The sequence below is a fragment of the Polypterus senegalus genome, chromosome 1 (assembly GCF_016835505.1).
Source record: "Polypterus senegalus isolate Bchr_013 chromosome 1, ASM1683550v1, whole genome shotgun sequence".
NCBI lineage: Eukaryota > Metazoa > Chordata > Cladistia > Polypteriformes > Polypteridae > Polypterus > Polypterus senegalus.
Window position 1 is genome coordinate 254,600,355 of NC_053154.1, and position 24,381 is coordinate 254,624,735.

Genomic DNA, 24,381 nt, shown 5'->3' on the forward strand with positions numbered 1-24,381 from the left:
CTTCCTGTCTGTAAACTGTAGATTTTACATTTTTTAGAGACTTTGGTTAATTTAAACATATTTTCTAGATTTCCTTTGAAAATTGTTATTTTTTTAAAGAAAGAGTTGCTGCCAAAATTACAGCAGGTTTATGCTAAGCATGTTCTCAGTTGCTTTTCTGGCAGCCTTGAAATGAACCCAGCACATTGTGCTGATCTTAAGGCGATTTAGTCTTCTTAACTGAAGGAACTTCCCTGTGACCTGAGATGCTGTGGTATTACTGACGACACTGTACTGTTTGTTGTAAAAAGGCATGTGATATTAACAGTAATTGTTCATACGTTATGTTACTAAACTGTTTGGTGCAAAGACTTGTATTACTTATAGCAGATAATGCAATACAGAATAAGATATGATGTTTAATGTTTATGTAAAATCTAATTCTTAACAGTGTATTGTTAGTAGAGGCCCTTTCATGGACTGGCATCCTGTCCGTGATGCTTTTGCCTTCTGCCAAAGGCTGCCAAGATGGGCCCCTGCAACCCTGAATTGAGTTATATCAGTTCAGGAATGTTATATAATTTATATAAATGTAGTTCTTCTTACGTAGTGTAGTGAAATTATAAAATATGGATAAGCCATTGATAAACAAAGATACTGAATGGGTTATACAAGTCAGACTACCACAGTTAGTAACACAAATAAAGAAAAAAATATGACCCAAGAAATCTCTTCATTTTCTGCACCGTTAGGCAGATAGTTGGTTGGACAGGTATATGTACTACAGGCAGCCAAAATCCCTTCTGGACATTTTCAATAAAACAAGTCTTAATACAGTATATATATTTTTTGTGACGTGGGACTTGTCACAAGGAACAAGCACATCCCTGGAAGACTGACATGGCTTGCAAAGTTGAAGAAAAGTCAGGCACTTTAACATTTTTAAGAATTAGATAGATACATACATACATACATACATACATACATACATACATACATTCATTCATTCATTCATTCATTATTAATCCCAAGGGGAAATTCACATAATCCAGCAGCAGTATACTGATACAAAAAAAATATATTAAATTAAAGAGTTACAAAAGTGCATGTAAAAACAGACAATGACTTTGAATAATGTTAGCATTTACTCCCCCGGGTGGAATTGAAGAGTCGCATAGTGTGAGGGAGGAACGATCTCCTCAGTCTGTCAGTGGAGCAAGACAGTGACAAAAGTCTGTCACTGAAGCTACTCCTCTGCCTGGAGATGACACTGTTCAGTGGATGCAGTGGATTCTTCATGATTGACAGGAGTTTGCTTAGTGCCCGTCGCTCTGCCACAGATGTTAAACTGTCCAACTTTAATCCTACAATAGAGCCTGCCTTCCTAACAAGTGTGTCCAGGCGTGTGGCGTCCTTCATCTTTATGCTGCCTCCCCAGCACACCACCGCGTAGAAGAGGGCACTCGCCACAACCGTCTGGTAGAACATCTGCAGCATCTTATTGCAGATGTTGAAGGACGCCAACCTTCTAAGGAAGTGTAGTCGGCTCTGACCTTTCTTACACAGAGCATCAGTATTGGCAGACCAGTCCAATTTATCATCCAGCTGCACTCCCAGATATTTATTGGTCTGCACCCTCTGCACACAGTCACCTCTGATGATCACATGGTCCATGAGGGGCCTGGGCCTCCTAAAATCCACCACCAGCTCCTTGGTCTTGCTGGTGTTCAGGTGTAAGTGGTTTGAGTCACACCATTTAACAAAGTCTTTGATTAGCTTCCTGTACTCCTCCTCCTGCTACTGATTACTGATTGCTTTTATGTCATTATTCAATGTACTAAATTTTCTCTCATCTTGAAAACTATTGGAAATTGGCTTATAAAACCTCTTTATAGTTCAACACCGTCCTCGTCCTGATGGTGCTAATAATGAGAATTTTACTGTACCCTAGAATACCCGACAATGCCATCTAACCTGTACGACAGCCAGGCTCATTTTACACTGGGCTTTTTTACTGTTCATGTTGCCTATTACATTGTTGCCTATTACAATGGAAAAATTTGAATTCTGTCTTGCATTTTCCATGGAGAACTTTCTGTCTCAGCATTCAGATTAAAGTCAAAGAGCTTTGATCCTTTTTTAATTTTCAGTGAGTTCTTCCTTTTTTATTGTATAGATTTTTGTGGTCATTGTTTATTATTGAAATGATTGAACACACAAAGTAAAACTTACAAATGTTACATTAAAATTATGGATAATACATTCCATACCTGCTAGCCAAGTTTTCAAACTATACTTTAATATGAATTAAACAGCCAATTCCCAAAACTCCTGGCCATTATCTTTGTAGAGTGTGCATGCTTGCCCCACGTGTTTGAGTTTTTATCCAGTTTCCTTGGCTATCCTCCCACATCTTGAAGACGTACAGGTTAGATGGATTGGAAACTCAAAATCTGCCCAGTATGAATGAGGGTGCCATGCAATGGACTGGCTCCCCTTCCCAACAATTGGTTTTTCCTGATTCTGATTGGACTAGAACAAAAATGACTGAGCAAATACAGTAAATTTGCCCCTTAATATAAAGTAAAAGTGAACTGAATGATAGACTTTGAAGAACGCTGAGTTGCAATAATTTTTTACTGTCATTCAGTTACTTCCCAGAAGTTACTTGTTCTTCTTTTAGCTATTGGTGAAATAAAACAAAAAGATAAAACAAGAAAGGACCTGTCTGAAGTGAAACTTTGAAGCACAGAATCTGTTTCAAAAACGTTTTGTTGACATGATGAATATGGCAGGATATACTTTGAACATGAAAGACACATTCATTAATCTGTTACCAAAAAGTGATAACAGACAAAATAAACCCCTTTAAAGGAAAGTTCAGGTCAGGTCCAACAGCACTGATACAAAACCAGATGTTTCCACAGATTTACGCATTATAAGGATCCCTAAACACAATTTGACTCTTTTGAATGCAAGACTGAGGATTTGATAACCTAAAGATGAACCACTCAGTCCAGTGAACTTTGGCACAGTTATTAGCATTCTGAATTCTAAAATTTGCTTTATTTTCAGCAAAATTGTTCCACTCAGTTTTGCTGTATAGATATAATAATTTAACATCTTTTGTGCACATATATTCCCCAACTGCTGCACAGTCAGTGGAACAACAAATGTATGATAATACTATGTCTTTCTACATAATAAAATCTCTTCTTCTTTTGCCATAACATTCTCCAAGCAGCTCAAACCTGCAGCTCCTCCTCAGTCAGACCATTTTCCTTCAGATCTTCTTTTACTTTTTCTATTCACCTCCATTTTGGCCTCCCTCTCTTTCTCTTCCCCTGTACTTCCATTCCCATCACTCTTTTGTCCACATATTCATTGTCTCTCCTCATCATATGTCTATACCATTTGAAAGTACTTTCCTGCACATTCCTAGATATCTTTCACTCTTTCGTTATACCTCTGATTGCCTCATTTCTTATTCTGTCCTTTTTTGTAACTCCACACATCCATTTCAGTATTCTCATTTCTGCCACATCCAACTTCTTCTCCTGCGCTCCCTTTATTGCCCATGTCTCAGCTTCGCACATCATTGCTGGTTCTACAACTGTCTTAAAAACCTAATTTTTAACCTCTGCCTTAATTAATTCTTCGATCATTCTTCATAATAAAATATTGGCCTGTAATATTTTACTACAAATATTGCAGCTTTACCATCAAGGAAAATAATACCCATGATACTGATAGTTTTTGGTTGTGCAGCACTATTTGCTAGAAATGTTAATCGAAAAAATTCTAGAGACATTTTACCCATTTTCCTCATTTCATTGCTTTAATGTAGTAAAGTTAATAAGTCATCCATTCATTGTGGAACCCTCTTGGTCCAGTTTAGGAGCTCACCCAAAACAGGATTAGGCTAAAGGCAGGAACCAACCATGAATTTGGTGCCAGCCTCTCATAGAGCACACTTGCAAGTAAGTACCTCAAGTTAACCTGATCAGTTTGGGATGTAATAAAAAAAACCAACTGGAGTATTTGAAGAAAACCCACCAAAACCCAGAATGTGTAAACTCCATATTGACTGGGACAGAATTTGAGCTCATTCGCTGGGAGCAGTGAGGCAGGTTACTAAAACCCCATCATGCCACACGTAAAGCTAACCGTTAAACAATAAAACAAATTTGTGATGTTCATAAATGCATCTAAAAGAATTTTAATATTGGAGCCACTCATTTCCGGGTAATGGGAACTGTAGTCTATTCTTCCAACACTGAACTTGGGACCAAATCCATCCCTGGAGGAGACGTCAATACATTGCAGAGCCCCAACAATATGTTTTTATACAGTCATTTCTAAGGATAAAAGAACATTTATAAACACATTGACTTACAAATGCATTCTCTGCTACATAAGTTGGAAGACCGCTAACAAGACACCAGTGATCTGCCGGTGGTGTCCTATTTAAAAAATAAAAATAAAAATATTAAACATTTGCAGCATCTTCAGCAGTTATTTAAAAGTGTAATGCCAAAATAATGTTTGTTTTAATACTTACGGTATTACTTTAATTTCTTCTGTTCCATGCAAAATGTAATCAATGATCTTATAGAAGTTGACTTCCTGTGTAAGGGAGGTGAGAAGGCAGAGGACTTTACTGTCCAGCTCATTAAGACAATTGCCAAACGTGTTACTTTAAACAGCTACCAAGTTAAGCTTACTCTGCCATCTGGGGTCTTGGGTCCTTTGTATGGCTCTGCTTCTCCAAGTTTTATTGGCCATTCATCATAGAATTCCTATGCAACAAAAATGAAAAACCGTTATACAGATATTTATGTACATATCTATTGACCTAACTGGCGTTTGCCTGAATTTTTGTTCTGTTACATAAAGATAATACTCAATCATTTAATTAACCTTTGACTAAAGAGATTTCTTTCATCATTCCTGAAGTCTTGAGTGCAAAAGGATCTAATTTCAGATATTTAACAACCATATTCTGTCATTGGAAATATGAGATAAAAGCCTCTGCTTGGCTAACTTCTGATCTCACTCCCTAATTAAGGCTTTAGTGAAATCAGTTAGCTTATGTTGGCATTAGCATTAATAGCCCTGTTATAGCTGTATTTCATTTAAACAGATTGTAAAATAGTACTTAACGTTAACAGATCATCCATATAATTATTGGAGGAAGTTTTTAATAGTCTTCTTTTTTCAGTTCAGTCTACTGTACTTACAAGTGATATTTATTTTATTCCAGTAGCATCTTCCTAGCAATATTTGACAGTGTTATCTTCACAAGTCCTAGTGGGGTTATTTTGATGTCCCCCTTGCTGCCTAGGAACATACTGTGCAGGACCCAAAAAGCTCACTTTGTTTTTCTTAACTGAGCATGACTTAGCTGCTGACAACAGGTGAAGCTGAGAGTAACTAGAGAAAGCCGAATAACCAAAGGAGCCTGGAGGTCTGTAATGCTAGGTCTCAAGCTGCCATTATCTGAACCTCCAGCTTCACTTAAAATATTACAGACAGGGTGCTGTGGCCAATGCAGCTATTTCACAGCCCCAGAAACCTGTTCTTGAAACCTGGCCCAGTTACTGTTTCTGTGGAGTTGCCATGATTTCCCATGACTGGATACTGTGGTTTTCCTCCTTCATACCTAATACATACTGGATATGTTAGGTCAATTGATGACTAAGAGATTATGTATGTGTGTGTGTGTGTGTGTGTGTGTCTCTAACAAAATGTCCCATCTAAACCTGCTTCCTGCTTTGTGAGCAGTGCTGCTGGGCTTGACTGGGTTTGACAAACATAGAGGTAGGTCATGCAGGTTAGATAATGGATGGATAGGTAGAACATGCCATGGAGCAAAGAGACTCTCCTAGAGGCATTAGACCCAAGCTATCAACACACCCTGAATGGAACACCACAATAAATGATCAGACATTCATGCTCAGCATGTCTCCTAAGATGCTCTTCCTTGAGATACTGGAGGACACAAGTGTTCTTGAAGAAACCCTTGTGAATACTAGGATAATGTGGTAAACGAAACCCAAGTCCAGGAGCTGTGAGTCCATGCCACGTTATGCTGCTCTTATCTGAGGTACAAAAGTTAGATATTACAATCGTCAATATGTTTCCTGCTTTAGTAATTTACAAACCTCCTTGCAATGTTTGTGATTCTTCTTTAAATTTCCCACCTTAAATCACATTTAGTTATTCATTATGGTAAATTACAGGTGTACTCAGATTTTTACTGTGCACACTGGTGTGGAAACAGATGCACTTAGCAAATTTTTTTGTAGATTTTTCTAAATTCCAAAGTGCCAGCATAACTGTAATTTTTTTTTTTATAAAATCATGTTTTAACAAATAATGTGGGACTGTCCATACTTTTAATTTCTAAATATGAGGCGGCTATGAGGCTAACAGTCAGGAAATCTGAGAATGACCTCTGGGAGTCCACCAGATCCTAGTAAAGAACCTTAATGGTACCACACCATCACAAGCCTACACTTTTACAGCAGCACTCTCTTTTTTTACGGCTGTAGAGAACTTTTCCTGAATGATAGATGGAAACCTACTAACAAGATTTGCTTCTCCCTGTGGAGTGGGCAATTCAAGGAAAACCAAGTTGTAATCAAAATGACGAAAGAGAAAGTCCCTAAATGGCTTAACAGATGAGCAAAGTCAGAAAGGCTTTTGTAGTTGGTAAACCTTAAGCTTTGAATCAAAACACCAGAGAAATACCAAGACAGGGACTGATTAAAAAAAGAGTCATGTGGCCATGTGGGAAAAAACACCATAGCTAGAAAAATCTAGCAGTCTGCTGGACCCCTGTAACCAGATTCTAGGGTCTGGTCTCTGCTACAGCCTACTTTTCCAACACTGGGTATTCTGCATCAGGCACCAGCCCATGCTTTTTGTAAAATGGGCAAATGTGAAGGTCCAGTCCACTCAGAGCTGAGCCAACATGATTTTCCTGTGTCTTTATTATTTTTCAGGGCTGCCACCACTGAACACCAAGAATTTGCCTCAAAACCAACCCAGATATTACACCAATAGGGTCTGAAATTTCTTACTATTAAGTTAGAGTACAACAACAAATATAATTTTTCCATATGAAAACATTACACATTCAATACTGACATTGTCCTTAGTTAAAAGAGTTCTCTGCTGAATTTACAAATAAATATTCATAAAAGTCCCAATCACAGCAAGAGGACTTCCAAGAATAGTCCACATGCCCGTTACTCCAGGCACTAGCATCTTTTCAATTCATCTTCCATTCATTAAATGGGAACACAGTCAGCCTGCTCTCTTAATTAGAGGATCCAGAATAAGCTTTATTTCCTGTCTCATTATAGTAGTCCCTCTGGACAGGCAGGGCATAAGACTGCACTCACGGGTTTCTTTCTTTCAGTCTTGAGCTTGAACCACCATCAAGCATCCACTTGTCAAACCAGATGAGTGCCGTCCCAGTCTGCTGCCTCCAACTGCATAATTACAGACGTCAGTTTTCTTAAAATTAGCTAGGCTGCTACACATTATTAGCGATAAACCCATCTTATTATATCTCTAATATCTTCCATAAATGTTCATCGGTCACACTAAACAAATACTATTAAAAAGCAAGGTCATTAACAAAATTAGAGTAAAATTCAGGACTAACTGCATTAATAGAAGAGTTTTTCATTTGTCCTTTAGCCAATGAGTGACCATGAGGTATTAATTGCATTTGGTTGTTGTAGGTGACTGGACGCTGGGAACATTGACTGGCTTATATTAAACTGGATGTAAAGATGGATAACATGCAACTCAGGGAAAAGCAAAAGACACATGAAAGTGCCAGGAAATAAATACCTATATAATTATTTAACAAAACAGGGGCACACAAGAAGATCACATAAAATATGACCAAACAGACAAGCAAAGAGGCAAGGACCAGGATTATACCAGAATGTGAGACTCAGAAGAAAATGTTTTTTAGTGTTACGCTTCATTAATGTATGGAGTTCAACTGTGTGGACCATGTCAGCATGTGCCTTGCAGCCGAAATGCTGCTAGTCTCGGGGTGGTATGGGGGGGTGTCTTATGGAGAATCAGGCAGCCATCATAGTTGTGAATGGTAACAACTCCAATCTGCAGACAACTTAGACTAAAGGAAACTTATTCATGAAAAACCAGGAATAAAAAGGGTAAGGATAGAAATAAACTTATAATTATGAAAGTTATCAAGGCAAAGCATTTAAAGGAGGCACAATGGTAGCGCAGGATGCACTGAGATCATGCTTAAATGAAGAACCAGGTCTAAGCAGATGCAACATGTAATGGGAGTCTGATGCTTAGTCTGAAGACTGAAGTTGAACAACAACGCAGTGGACGAAGAGCACTGTTCAGTAAAAAACAGCTTAGAGCATCACAGTCCAAGCACATATAGACGTACTGATATTCCAAAAAATTATGTAACTTTAGTTTTGAATCATTTCACAAATAATTACGGTACAGTCTAAGGCAAAGTTCAGATGTAGTAGCTACTCTTAACACTGAGGCAGGCAGTTAACAGATATAGCATGACATCTTAAACCACAGACTGCAAGAGATCACACTGTAGATGGGAGGAATACAACTGCAGGTTCATCCTTCTTCGTTAGCTGATAACATCAAGTAATTCAGAAAGCATTTTACTCACCCTGCCTGTGACTTTGTAATTATAATAATTCAAACCAGCAGACTGGCTAGCAGGAAATTAGCATTGATGCTTACATGTCCTCTCAATATTAGAATGAATGAGTGTATCAAATATAATCAGGAAAGGTGCTAGCTAATTATCTAATATATGTTTATATTAAGTTGATATGGTGCTAGCTAATTATGTAATATATACACTCTCCGGCCACTTTATTAGGAACTAGTAATGGGTTGGACCCCCTTTTACCTTCAGAATTGATATAATTCTTCATGGCATATATTTGACAAGGTGCTGGAAACATTTCTCTGGGTTTTTTCTCCATATTGACATGATAGCAGTTGATACAGATTTTTTCAGCTGCACATCCATGGTGAGAATTTCTCATTGCATCAAATCCCAAAGGTGATCTATTGGATTGAGAGCTGTTGATTGTGATGCCATTTGAGTACAGCAAATTCATTGTCATGTTCAAGAAACCAGTTTGAGATGGTTTGAACTTTGTGACATAGCACGTTATCCTTCTTGAAGTAGCCATCAGAAGATGGATACACTGTGGTCATAAAGGGACAAACATAGTCAGCAACAATACTCAGGTAAGCTGTGGCATTTAAATGATACACAATTAGTGCTAAGGGGTGCAGAAAGTGCAAAGGAAAAAAAACCCCACACCATTACACCACCAGCACCAGCCTGAACCATTGATACAAGTTAAGATGGATCCATGCTTTCCTGTTGTTGATGGCAAATTCTGACCCTACCATCTGAATGTCGCAGCAGAACACAAGACTCATCAGACCAGGCAACATTTTTCTAATATTCTATTGTCCAATTTTGGTGAGCCCATGAGAACTGTAGCATCATGTTGCTTGTTCTTAGCTGGCAGAAGTGGCACCGGGTATGATCAATTAGTTGTGTGTTCAGAGATGCTCTTCTGCTTCTTCTGTAACGAGTGGTTATTTGAGTTACTGTTGCCTTTCTATCAGCTCAAACCAGTCTCTCCATTCCCTTATGACCTCTGGCATCAACAAGGCAGTTCTTCCCAGTGAACTGCCACTCCCTGGATATTTTCCCCTTTTTGGAACATTCTTTGTAAACCCTAGAGATGGTTGCGTGTGAAAATCCCAGTAGATCAGCAGTTTCTGAAATACTCAGACCAGCCTATCTGAAACCAACAACCATGCCACATTCAGAGTCATTTAAATCACCTTTCTTCCCATTTCTGATGCTCAGTTTAACCTTCAGCAGGCCATCTTGACAATGTCTATATGCCTAAGTGCATGGAGTTGCTCCTATGTGATTGGCTGATTAGATATTTCTGTTAGCAAGTAGTTGAACAGGTATACCTAATAAAGTGGCCAATGAGTGCATTTATATTAATAATAATTTGTGAGTCAAATAACTAAGTATATTAAGAAGTGCAAATGTTATATTTTATCTTGTTCAATGAAAGGTGTTTTTTATGTTTTAGGCTTAACATACGCATTATTGAAAATCCATCCATCCATCCATTATCCAACCCGCTATACCCTAACTACAGGGTCACAGAGGTCTGCTGGAGCCAATCCCAGCCAACACAGGGCGCAAGGCAGGAAACAAACACCAGCCATTACTGAAAATCCCAACTTTCTAACTACCTTTTTATGTATGCTAATTCAAATTTGTTTGAAGATGGTCTTCCATAGTCGTTTTTCTAAATGGATTATTAAAATATACATTTTATTTTGAAATGACTATTTGATTTAAATGTGTAGAGTAGATACCAGTACCATATTTTCTTTTTAAATACATGTTATTTTAAAGTTTCTTGCACTTGTTTGTAATAGAGTCTTCTTTGGTTTGGAAATGGGCGGCACGGTGGCACAGTGGTAGCGCTGCTGCCTCGCAGTTAGGAGACCCGGGTTCGCTTCCCGGGTCCTCCCTGCGTGGAGTTTGCATGTTCTCCCCGTGTCTGCGTGGGTTTCCTCCGGGCGCTCCGGTTTCCTCCCACAATCCAACGAAATGCTGGTTAGGTGGATTGGCGATTCTAAATTGGCCCTCGTGTGTGCTTGGTGTGTGGATGTGTTTGTTTGTGTCCTGCGGTGGGTTGGCACCCTGCCCAGGATTGGTTCCTGCCTTGTGCCCTGTGTTGGCTTGGATTGGCTCCAGCAGACCCCCGTGACCCTGTATTCGGATTCAGCGGGTTAGAAAATGGATGGATGGATGGTTTGGAAATAGTCTTCAGTGTTGTGCTTTCATTTCTTCTTCTGTTTTCAAGTAACTGGTTGCGGGTTAGAAAATGGATGGATGGATGGTTTGTTTTTTCCTGAATGTCAAACATGTTGTTTTCTGCTGTTAGAAATTATTTACTTTAATATTCTGAATGTCATTTGTTATTGTATTAGCTGAAGAATTATGACTTTTAAATAGAAAGATTTACTTTATCAAGTACCTTTTTATTATTATTTAGTTTTTTTTTTATCTCTATACATAAGATTATCAGTTCTTTCTTTCTTTCTTTCTTTCTTTCTTTCTTGTTTGCCATGTTCCCATCCCAGAGCAAATAGTCCATTTACTGTTAAACCTTGAACTTTATGAGCCAGTACTAGTATGATAAATGGACATTTCTCCTTATCTATGAGGTACTGAAGTTCACCTTGGGGATTAATAAAGTATATCTCATCCAATCTAATCTACTTTTGAATGGTTACAAACCACAGTCCTAAATTATTCTTAGCTTTCCAGTTAACCGGTCTGTTTTTAGCCATGTTCTGCATGCTTGACCTGTGCTTGATAATGACACCACTTTGAATTTCTCATTCCGAGTCTTCTTCTGCTTTTACCTTCATTTTGATAAGTTCATTGAGGTCTGTAAACTTTTTTAGCATTAGAGAGCCCAAGGCAGGAACTAACCCTGGATAGGGCGTCACTCCCTCGCAGGGCGCAGACTCACACACACACACACACACACACACACACACACACACACACACACACACGTTCACTCTTTCTTGTTGGGTCAATTTACAGATAGTTGCCAATGAACCAAGCCAGCACATCAGTTTGTTTATTTTCCCCTTAGCTTTGTTTTTCACTGGCTTTTCATCAACTCAGGCCTGAACTGCTTGCTCTTTGACTATAGAAACTCTGTCATTTATGTCACTGGTTTATCCAAATCTACATTTTTCTGTGTCAACATGACCTGAAGCTGTTCCAACAGTTAAATTGAGTTAGTAGGAAATAAGTTTGAGATGTGGAAATTGTCAGCTGGATATGGCTTGAAAATGTTGGTCATCAATCCTAGCCCACCACTGTTAAGTCAGTGGGTAACTTATGTCATATATTATTTGAAACTGGGAAAAATTATATTCTCACCTAGAGGATCTGTTCAAAACTTTTTAAAAACCTAGCAGGATCTAATCAATAATATTTTACAATAAGCATTTATATTGGGGAGAAGGACTTCTTTCCCTTTGTACTGCTGTCAAAGTTTTACTCTGGCTGTTGGCCTCCCTCTCCTTGTCATTGGTGGGGGTTGAATTGAATCTAGTTTTGTTAAGTTTGCCTTGATTGTATGGAACGTTATATGCTTTTAATAAATTCAATAAAAGAATAAAAAAGGAAATGCTGGTCATCATAACTGAAATGGATCACTTATGCTGCTGATATAGTAGGACTGTTTAAACATGTTGTAAAGATGATGGAGAACAAGACATGAGTGTGAAATTGGAATTAGGATCAATGTTAAAGAGAGAACTGGCTGGAGAGAGCAGTCTGAGTGAGAGCAGAATACCGATCAAGTGAACATCCATATTAAAAGAGCAAGATATGAATTGTGGTCAGGAAAGTCAATGGCAGAAAAGTCTAAATTATTGAACTAAAAGAAACCAACCAGTAGACTCCTAGTGACCAATTAGAAAGTGAGCCTGATTGGCTACGTTGCGACAGAGTTAACACGCCATATGAGTCACTGCCTAGCAAAAATAGTAGCAGCACTCAGTGGCATGACGCTAACTGTCAACAGTCATTTCAGAGAAGAGGTGTTCTGCAGCAGTGCTTAAGGATCTGGTGGAGAAGAATGACAGAGTTCAGAAGATCTACGTGAGCTTGCTAATTAATCCTGTGCAATGTGGCAGTGTGGAAAGAAATCCTAATTACCTGCTTTGTTAAGTGGTAGCATGGTGATTAGCTCTATTGTCTGATCTGCTTCCAACCCTGGTCCTATTACTGCCTTCGTAGAGTTTGTACCACAATCTTTGTGGGTTTCTCTCTGGATACTCTGGTTTTCCTCCCAGTTTGCAAAGATCTCCATGTTAGATTAATTGGTGTCTTTGAACTGGCCCAGTGTGAGTGAACGACACTGTGTACAGCAGTGTGCCCAATGATGGACTGGCACCCCACCTAGGATCGGTTCTTGCCTTGTTCTCAGTGCTAGTGGTATAGTTTCTGCATGGCCGGATCTACCATCAGGGTGACTTACACACATTGGGGCCTTGCTCACAAACGTGCGAGGAGAAAAATGCCTAATAACGAGAAAAGACTGCATTTCCTCGTACAGTGCAGGCAGTGACAGTAATTCAATATCTAGTGCAAACCCCAAGCACAGTTTAATGCTACTGATTATAAACCTGTCCAATCACACCTAAACAATAAGCTTTCTTTTGTAACCAAATTGTAATTAAAAAATCAATTTCAAATACACATATTACATCTAGTACAAATTCAAATATTTTATGGAATAATTCGACTACAGCATTATCTACTATATAATAAACCACTAAGGTCTGTCTATATGTGTTTGTCCAGTTTGACTGTAAGCAATCTGATTGGTCAGTGTGGCTTTGGTAACACAATCAAAAGAGGAAGTGCAAGTGTTAATGGAGTAAAACTGAGATTTGAATTCAAAGTAGGGAAAACAGGGGACATGAGGGGCAAACAAGGCGCATCAAAAATAATGACAGAGTCTTAGAAGCGGAGGGAGGAAGCACCGGTCAAGTGAGGTTCAGACACACAAGGACAAGAGGTATCAAGTACTTTTAAATGTATTCTGTTATCTAATGTTGCTAGTTAGGAAATAAGTAAAAAGTACCTTTTATAAAGTGATCATGTATCTGTTTATATGCATTTCAGTGACGACTGTAAAATATCCAGTAAAGCAAAATGTTATTCACATTTCCAAACAGTTTCTTGGTAAATCTTTCATAGTGTTGCATCATTCAAAAATGATTGCCCATTTTCCATAATACAAACCTTAATAACTAATCATGCCTAATGATTGTAAATTTTAGTTTTAGCCCCAATTACTTTTTTGTTTTTCAGTTTGATTTATTTTAAAGAGAGCGTTACTGTGCCATTTGAATTTTAACGTGGTTAATCGAAACTGATAGAGTGACCCATTGGTTAGCACAGCTCCAGGTATTGAGCCCCAGCCTGGGCACTGCCCATGTCCACGTTGCACATTTTCCACTGAGTATTCTGTATGTTTTCCTGTATCCCAAAGAAATGTGTTTTCTACTAAATTGTGTGGGTGTGCCAACTTATATTCAGTTTTGCTGTGTTAGGCTCTGGCTACCACAACTTTGAACTGGATTAATGGGTTCAAGAAATGCCGAAATGTTTTTAATTAGAACAATTATGAGAAGAACAAGCCATTCAGCCCAAGAAGGTCATTCATCTTATTCACCTCAGTTTTCTAAAATAAAATAATTTATTCCATGTGTCTATTTTAAACACTTTAATCATGCCTCTTCTTAATCTGTTTGCATAAACTTACACTAAGAAACATTTTATGATCAGGCTATTCTCTTTCTCTATCTGCCAGTTTAATGGGCATTTTGTGGGTGAACCAGTTGCCCTTCCTGAAAGGAGGAGTATTGGAACATACATTTGTATAGCTGGGTACCCCCTTGGATGCCAACCTTTCTTAGGTACAATTTATGGCAAGAACCACAGTGACCACCTTATTGTAACTTGAAGTGACAGGGGTAATGATGAGGCACAAAATAAAATCAAGTTTTGGTGCACTGAACTGTGCAGTAGTAGGGCTTACAACATTGGCATTTGAATCTGGCTGATGTGCCGTTCAGCTAAATATTTGTCCTTATTCATATATGAAGCTGTTTCTCAATTGAACCCTGAAAACTGAGTGTAATTACACAAAGTTCAATCTATCTGCAATGTTTGGGGTTGTTAAAACAAAATGGCAGAAACAAAATGATCAGAAATCAAATCAGCTGTATAAGAAATCCTTTAATCTCAAATCACAGTAAGGAAAATAAGCTCATTCATATCTTGGCACATACAACGTCAAATCCATATTCTTTTAGCCAGGCTCCTAACTCAGGGCTGCCCACCAACATAAATTCTAGGGCAGTCTTATAATACAAAAAGGTGTGTGTGTGTCCATTTACAGAGCGATCCTGTCTCCTACAGCGCTTGGTGGTTGACTTTTCAGTATTGCTTGAGTTCCTATTGTCTGTCTTATTTAACACGGGTTGGATTTAGCATTCTTTTTATTTTTGACTTTCACATTCCTGTCTCTCATTACTATTATTATTATTATTATTATTATTTCATTACTCATTACCTGCTACTCCAAATGTGTTTTTTGTTTGGCTTCTTGTCTATGTTTTTGAAGGCCTCTGTTTGTGCTTCAGCCATCTTCATGGGGGCTAAAAATCACTTGTGGTCAGGGCAGAGCCGGAAGAGAGTTAACAAAGGTATGCCAGAGAATGGAGTGAGGGGACCTCTTATCAACTGTTCAGTCAGATGTACAAAGAAAACTAAGACAAAAATTACAATAAATAAATAAAAGGTAATGTTTTCCTTAAATGGGACAAGTAATGCTTTTACTCTTGAAATAAAGAGGTCAGATTATGGTGGAAGTCATTCTTTTTTCAGTAAAAAGGCATCACATGGAAGGGAATATGGATGATGAGATAATCAATGAAGAAATAGGTGGCAATGATGTATCACTTTGTAAAAATATTCTTTGTCATAGATCCGGGGTTTCAAACTCAATTTTATTGAGGGCCAAAAATTACAGTATATATAATCCATGAGGGCTGCAATCAGAGGCAGATTTAGAGGTCATGGGACCGTCTGCATACACTTTATTAGGGCTTTATGAATTTACCAAAAAGATCAAACTGATTTTAACAGGCTCAAAAAAGAACACCTAATGATGTTACTTTACATTTCAAATGCAATGCACGGTTCAGATTACTCTAGTCCATTGGTCCTAAAATTCACTCCTAGGGACCCCAGCAGATTTCTGTTCCAACCAAGTTCTGTGTTTTAATTCGATTCATAGCCTCGTGAAGCAAGCTGTTATTTGTCAGTTTTTATGTTTTGGGGACAATGAAAACATAGATAAATTAAATTTGGAATTTTTTTAAATAGAATGAAACATTTATTTATGTTACATGTTAAACAATTTGGTTGTGTTGTTTTGACTTAATTTGTACAATTTGCATTTTGCATTATTTGCAAGTAAGCTTTGGGTTGACACTGAAGTAGTTGCAGCCTTTCAGCATTCAGTGACGTGAGAATAAAAACGAGCATCCACATGGAGTCTCCAGGCGTGAGTGTAAGAACCATTGCTACAATAAAGAAATGTGTCCGAGTTTAACAGTTAATTGACAGGAATTCAAATCAAACAACCATCAAAAGCAGTCAAAGACACAGACTGTTGCACCGTTTATATCTGTAAAGTGAAAGAAAGAAGTAAACACCTAAAATTTTCTCATCATTATGGTGCCACCATTACATTAAATAATATCAACTAAAGACCAGTAGCAGTCTAACAGGTGTACACTGGACTAGTAGCCATTCCTTTATATTAAATATAAAAGAGTGATCAATAATTTTATAAAAGTGTTTTTTAATAGGCCTTTTTATTAAAATGTTGCAAAGCCTTTAGTGTTAGAATTTTTTTACTTTTGGAATATAACATGAGGAAAAAATTCGTTTAATCCAAACTTTACGGTAATACATAGATTCTGCATTTTTTTGTATTATATACATTATTTTTTCAAACATTCATGTTTTAAGTCTGCATCACTGTGAGTCTATGGAAATACAATAAATATTCATTGCACATTGAATCTATTAATTGATATTGGCAGCTGAAACACTGCATACATGTAAAACTACATGTATTTATTTGTTTTCAATAATTTGTTAACCATTAATTGCACTCCATTTTTTACTCTTTAGATATACTTGAGGAGACCCAGGTTCGCTTCCCGGGTCCTCCCTGTGTGGAGTTTGCATGTTCTCCCCGTGTCTGCGTGGGTTTCCTCCGGGCGCTCTGGTTTCCTCCCACAGTCCAAAGACATGCAGGTTTGGTGGATTGGCAATTCTAAATTGGCCCTAGTGTGTGCTTGGTGTGTGGGTGTGGCCTGCGGTGGGTTGGCGCCCTGCCCAGGATTGGTTCCTGCCTTGTGCCCTGTGTTGGCTGGGATTGGCTCCAGCAGACCCCCGTGACCAGTGGGTTGGAAAATGGATGGATGGATGGATAGATATACCTTTAATGTATTTTTTCACATTGTACTAATTTATCATTACTAATTCTTAGGGTCTAAACATGAACTCTACTTATGCAGTACTTGTTTCTTACCAGTCATACAGTATGATACACGTAAAAATAACAAACACAGTACAAATCATTTTCATTTCTTTTGCACAACACTGTCAACCACTTTATCTAATTTGTGTTTACAGTGCAGGGCATTCAATCACTACAACTTAATTAATGTTGGTGAGTTATAGTGGAGGTAATTTTTGCCACCGTCACTATATGTGTGCTACGCAGCCATTTGCCACTTGCATTTGATTGTGGTTAATGGCTATCTCATGTTTTTATGTAATCAAAACTACAAGTACAAATCACAGCTATTGTTTCTGTATGAGCTTTTGACACATTTCTCATCAAACACTCTCAGTTGAAAAACAGATAAACAAAAACATCAGTTTTCTCTATGCACAGTTGTCATTCTCTCTTTTTATTGTGTTTTTCATTTAGTGATGCATATTCAGTTTACACTTTCAATGAAATGAATTAACACCTTTTCTGAACAACAGTGTATGGCAGGACAAACAGTCAGGTCTACTGGCAGAACAATACCATTGTATTCCTGAATTGTCAAGATTCCTGGCCAAGATTTTTACAATCAGAAATAACTTTAGTATTGTGAATACATTTGACATCAGCAAAACAAGGACATGTGAGGCTGTAAGCCTGAAATCTTTCTTCAGATTCACAGAGCATTCATGGAAGGCTGGCCTGCTCTGATACCCTTATAGCATTAAAAAGTGAGCAGAGTGATAGCTTATCTATTTATCTATTTATTCTGCAAAACATGTTAGAATGTGATCTTATATTACTCTTTTTCATTTTTTAGTTAATGAAGAGATTTTAAAACTATCTATCTATCTATCTATCTATCTATCTATCTATCTATCTATCTATCTATCTATCTATCTATCTATCTATCTATCTATCTATCATATATTAGTGCCTTTCATATCTATCATTCTATCTAATATATAGTGCCTTTCATATCTATCTATCTATCTCTTCTTCATAAGACTGAAATATCTTTGTCATCATGTTAAAATACTACCTTTTTTATGGCAATGTGGGATGTCACCTTATTTTCACGTTTTGTTTTTATTCTAACAGTTTAGTAGCTATAATGTGCTGAGCACACAATTTTAATTGCTGGTGTAAATGTAATGTGACTAAACTATATACCAATCCAATCAATATATGAAATGAACTTTAAATGTTTTTTTTTGAGAAAACCAACCCACCGTCAAGGCCTGTATGGAACCTGTTTTGAATACGGATGATACAGGCCTCATTAAAATGGTCCACAGGCCGGATCCGGCTCACAGGCCTTGAGTTTGACGCCCCGGTCTTGGTTGGACTGATGCTTAGATTGTGGAGAGTTGCATATGGTAACTTATCATAAAGGCAGAGCCACTTGATAACTGAAAGGCTAGAAATTTGTAAAGTTGTATGCTGGAAACAAAGGTGGGGAACGTTATAGCAAACACACATCGGTCTCTTCGCTTTTGCTGCAGGTAGTCATACTAAATATGAGGATAAATCAAACAGTAAAGGCAATTTAAAAATCATCTGTTAACTCCAACGGACAGAAGCTGATGAAGTACAACACATTTGCGATGGCTTATTGATAGTTCAAACACAGATAAACAGTAGTATACATCTTTGAATTCTTAATTATTCACTTATGGTTTGGTTTTGGATCCAAATTGACTCCTTCTGTTAGTCAAATCTGAAAAGCTCCATCCAGGAACTGATCTTTTAACTGTAATTTGCACCACAACATTCTTAGGAAAAATCTTGAACAACTGAAGCAAGTCAATTATTCCTGACTGAACATGTAAAAGTTCAGAGGAATTTCAACTGCTTTTTATCCACTTTCTCATGTTCATGGGCACTGAGAAAAAATCCTACAAATACTGCTGTAACTGCTGGATGTTAATGGTATCCTTATCATCCTACGGTGATCTCACTATTTTTCTTCACAGATAAGGTTTAGGTACAATGTGCCGTATAGCCTTTGTGTGTTAAACAGAGGAATTGTGCTTTGCTGCAAGTCAAAGGCCCAAAAGAAAAGACAAAGTCTCACAAAGGACTCATTTATGTAGGAAATGCTCCCCAGCCAATTCTTGTTTGCCAAACACTCTTAACTAGTTGGCAAATGATGGCTCTAGTGAGAGCTATGTTACCAATCAGTAGTCAGTGTTTCAGCATCAGGGGGTTTGTCAGCTGCATGTCTTGGTTTTATTTCTGCTATATAAATGCTTAACTCCGTGGGAGACATGAAGGACATGGTCTCCTACATCGTTCAAAATCAATATGTATGGCCAGCAGCAGAAAATGATGCCAGCTTTTTTTGAAAAGAAAAAAAGACAAATCCACAATGGACAAGTGACCCCTGAGTAGCATGTTATAAATCAGCCTTCTTTAAAGGAGAGGTCAAGTTGTGGCCGAGAAGCATGGCGTGGCCTTAAATGTATGAAACCACCATTGCAGTAATAGTTCTGTACAATGGTTTTTATCCTGGGGCTGGGTACAAAAGTGTGGCCACACTACAGACACCTAGTGACACATCAGGGACTTCCATCACTGCACACTTCAGATGTACATCATTGCTTGCAATTGAACTACTAAGTAATACTAAGTTGCTATTTTGTAAAAAGAAAAATGTCAAGGGAGCCTTCACCACAAGTTCATGTAGCTTTGGCTTCTGTGAGGTGACGAAGAAGATCTGCTAAAATGAGAGCTGCACTGCCTGCACTTGTGTCATTAAGGAGCCACACTGTTTGTCTCACTATAAGCCTGCCCCTCTCTGGTTGGGGGCAAATGCATTTCCCATACTGCACTTCATGTGATGCTTATGTGCTTCTCCAGTTATTTAAGCCCTAAAATACTGAAGCATATGAAAAATGCACAACAGGGCTAAAACACACACCTTTTAGATATGGTCACATAAAGTGGCAAAAGTAAATAGTTTCTTTGTCATGACTGTCTGAATGAAACAACTTGAATCCTGGAGGACTAATTTTGTTGAGGTGTGGTCACTTATTCTTGAAGGAAATTTGTTGAATCTCAAATAGAGCATATTACAAATTTTGAAATAAAAAAGACTCCCTTTTTGTGCAATGTAAACTACCAGTTCATTTTCTGTTTTAAATATACTACTTTGAGAGGTCATTTCACTTTGCTTACAGTCATGCGCTGACTTACGACTCCATTTGGGACCAGCCATTCGCCTGCATGTCAGCTTGGCTGTTTGTTGGTTACAAAGTATACAGCTCATTGCAATTGTAGCTCTGGGGGTCTGGTGTGGGTCACTAGTAGGTGTACTTTAACTGCTGGTATAAACCAATCTTTGAGTCTGTGTAAGGGAAGGCGGTGTGGGACGAATGCAAAAGAATTAGCCATGTGTGGAAGCGCTGAGTAAAATAAATCTTATAGGGCCCTCCAAGAGTCAAAAAATATATGAGACCCAGGGAAATAATAATAGTAACAGCGAAAACACATACAGTATTACTATTTACAGGGCATTGCAATTGTAGTTCTGGGGGTCTAGTATGGGTCACCGGTAGGTATGTTTTAACTGTTGGTATAAACCAATCTTTGAGTCCATGTACAGTAAGGGAAGGTAGTGTGGGCCGAATGCAAAAGAATTAGCCATGTGGGGAAGCGCTGAGTAAAATAAATCTTATATGGCCCTCCAAGAGTCCAAAAATATATGAGACCCAGAGAAATAATAATAGTAACAGCGAAAAAAGTATTTATATGGCATTGCAGTCTTATTAATGGAAGACACAAGAGTGAACCATCTGCAAAAATGCTGCATGAGAGACAGCCTCAAAGAAACATTGTTTGGCATGGCCAGTCAGTGGCTCAAAGATTGGATCTCTGTGAACACAATGATACATTTCCTTTATTTTTTGCGGCCATTTTTTGATTGCAGCATCAGTATAGAATGGATGACAGCCGAGAGAACGAGAAATCACTACCAATGCAGCCCCACCATTGCTTCATTCATTGCTTGTATGCAGAGTGTATCATTTTATACGCCACAAATACGTGATAAATGAAAGACGTGCAGTCTTTGTAGCGTGTAGTGGCTGCATTTGGCAATTCCTTGAACATTATTAGCCTTTTGTTTTTATACGATCATCGGTCATAAGAGTGAATGGCCATAACTCAGCCGGCCGTAAATCAGGACATGACTGTATTTTCCTCTTTTACACCCAATATTATGGCAGACTAAGTAAGATGTTACCCTTACAGAAGAATTCACTTCAAATTCCTCAATTTGACGCAGTTAAATTGCTCCCCTCAACATAAGGCTTCAGGTGTGTATCCACATACATAAAATCACCTCATCCAAGAAGCATAGTTTGAAAGTGATTTTACATATTTCAAGAAAGTGCTGTGAAACACATTGACGTCTTTTTCTTCAGTTTTCTTGGAATAAAAAAAAATTCACAATATATTTTCATCATTGTGAATGTTGCAGAATTTTCTCCAAATTGGCAGAAAAAAGTTCTGACAACGCTATAATTGCTGGAGCCAACAATTTTAGCTGGGAATCTGAGCTTAGACGTTTATCTCTCCATCAGGTCATTTAAAAAAAAAAAAAGTTTATGTTAATGAAATATGAAGTGCATTTAACTTTACACTACTTGAGTTGGAGTCTGGCCAATGAAAGGTAGTTCACCCACCATAACCCTATTTGGGCTCCATTTTTTTAGCTGCATGATTCATAGCGTAATGAATGAAAATGATAATTAAAATTATTTCTAAAACAACACGACATTTCATTAGTCATAACGGGATGTGACGCAGTTTCCTGAGGGTCATCTAGCTTGCAGGATCCTCATTGTTGAGGACCAGAATGGCTGGACCAGACAAAGGGGATGCCCACCTAACGCCTGTCTGCGGCAGATAGATGGTCATTTCTGGAGGGTGGGACTGGACCACGTGACTGTCAGGGGGGTTGCCAACCAGGATCCTGAGCTTTTTTGTCGTTTGGTGGGTGCGGCAACACACTTTACCAGTGCATGCTCCCCAACTTGACCTGACCTGCTAATGGGTTTTCACATTTTTAGCATACACTAGAAGAACACTAATGTGGCAGCACTTATTTTACCGCTTTATCCACCTAATTATTTACTTACAGGTGCCTAAGCTTTTCCTCCCTGCACCTGCGGTGTTTATGGACTGTCCTCCTAAAGTCCTGCATGGTTTTGTCACTCCCTAAAGTTATCATCAATCCGTGCCCTTTGCTTCTTTGTCTATTACAAGGCAGGCTGAGCAGTGAACAGCAGAACATGGCTCTAGTGCCGTTCTTGTTAATAGACCCTGTAGGCTCAAAGTCTCAGCGTGACTTTTATTCAGTTAGTTCTACCACTAATGAAAAAAAAAAGTACAAGTTTCCATCCTCTTACCTTCTCTTTGGTCATATCGAGCAGGCCAACAGAATAGCGTTCACAGTTGAGGTAGGCTCGGACAGTGTACAGCGCTTTGTGAAACTGCCGCTCGATATCCGTTAGCTCCTCAAAAACTTTGCTAGCAGACCAGAGAAGCACCTGTTGAAGGGGAGAAACATGAAAGTCACTCTGTTGGTTATTTAGCTTTCATAACATAAACAATTTAGAGAGGGGACATTTTCATTTCTATGAATACAAGGTTGAAATGTGGATAGGGTTTGTGCACAGTACAGAAAAAAGTATGAAATCTTTAATCTCCTTATTTGATTAGGATTTTTCTCTTGATCAACATAAAAAACTAAATTGCCAAAATGAAAGCAAAATTCTAAAGTTACGTCAGAATTAATTCATAATTGCAAATAGAACACAACTACTAGCAGATTTCCCAGGAAGGTGATATTTTAAAGAGGCACAAATGGCAGATCTCTTTGGCTTTAGTTATATGGTTTCAGTTTCAGTCTAACTGGAGGTTGAAAGTTCACCAAAGTCCCAGAATTCTTCCACAGTGTGGTCCATTTTTCTCCAGGGCTTCTGTGCACTTTATTGCATCCATTTCACCTGTACACAGTGCCTTTTCATCTCTCCCCTCCATATTGCTTCACTTTAGATAGGGTAGTTGTGTTAAATTTTGAGATCAAAAGTGTCCATTGGCTTAGGATTCTTCTTGCACTCTGAGTCTTCTGTTTCCTTCTGGCCAACAGCGCCTTTTGTTTTTCCATTCTTCCTTGAAGCCCCAATTTGGCAGACATCTGTCGTCTCCAGTGTCTCAACTGTTGAAGGCCATAAGTCCTTTCTTTCCACTGATTTGTGCTTTTTATAAGCTCACCCTCTGCATGTTAATTTGGGTTCATGATGTACTTTTGCAAAAGCAACAATATTGGCTAACTGATGGTGGCCAGGGTGTTTAACCCAAACTTAAACACTTTTACCTGACACTGGTGGATTCGGCTGACTGTGTCCTGACCAGTGCCTCCTCAGATGTGTCATAGTAAAGTGCGAATACTGATGTATTATAAATTTAGACACATCTGGATAATCTGCTCTAGAAATTTCATGCTGATGAAAGCCAACTAATCCTAATTAAGTACATTAGGATTTTTTGTTTTGTAATACAATACAATATTAGCAGGTTTGGTGTGCACTGACCACAAAAAGTCATTAATCAGAGTCCCTGCTTACTTGAATAGCTGGAAACCTTTAGTGAAAAGGCAAAAGGAAGATAACATGTTTTATTTTTCATGAATAGTGTCAGAAATTGTAATTTGCGTTTTTCGTTATGTGCTTATGTAAAAAGAAATCTTAATATCTTTTCATACGAAGACATAGCATCTACTGTTCATCTGTTGCTTTCTTTATGATTGCTGTTTGGTAGTTCTTATAAAAAGTGCATTTGCTACTTTAGTAAAAGAAATGTAAGTATGTTATCTTTGCAATCATGAATAACACATTGAATTTCTATTACTGTATATTTTTTTGCTAAATGGCACTTTTTATTATTTCTTCCAATAGTAACATAATTTTGAAGATAATGAGTACACATTTTAGCAAGTAAAGCCCAAAGAATCTCTCCCTACCTGGCTCTTCCTGGATTCCACATTATGCAGGTATGTTGTGTGATGAAACTTTAACACTATATCCACAAAGCCAAGATATTTGACGAAGAGCTGAAATGAAAATGAGCAAAACAGAAA

At 38.1% G+C, this 24,381-nt stretch overlaps 1 protein-coding gene across 2 annotated transcripts in view; it reads right to left on the minus strand.

Annotated features, from left to right (window-relative positions):
* Positions 1–24,381, minus strand: part of pde6c (phosphodiesterase 6C, cGMP-specific, cone, alpha prime) — a 56,030-nt gene that overhangs the window by 24,796 nt on the left and 6,853 nt on the right. For both annotated transcript variants that reach the window (XM_039772224.1, XM_039772214.1), the window contains exons 3-7: positions 24,265–24,354; positions 22,649–22,789; positions 4,704–4,778; positions 4,541–4,605; positions 4,376–4,442 (exon numbers count right to left, since the gene is read on the minus strand). In XM_039772224.1, the coding sequence (XP_039628158.1) occupies positions 4,376–4,442; positions 4,541–4,605; positions 4,704–4,778; positions 22,649–22,789; positions 24,265–24,354 (438 nt within the window). The remainder of the gene's footprint in view (positions 1–4,375; positions 4,443–4,540; positions 4,606–4,703; positions 4,779–22,648; positions 22,790–24,264; positions 24,355–24,381) is intronic.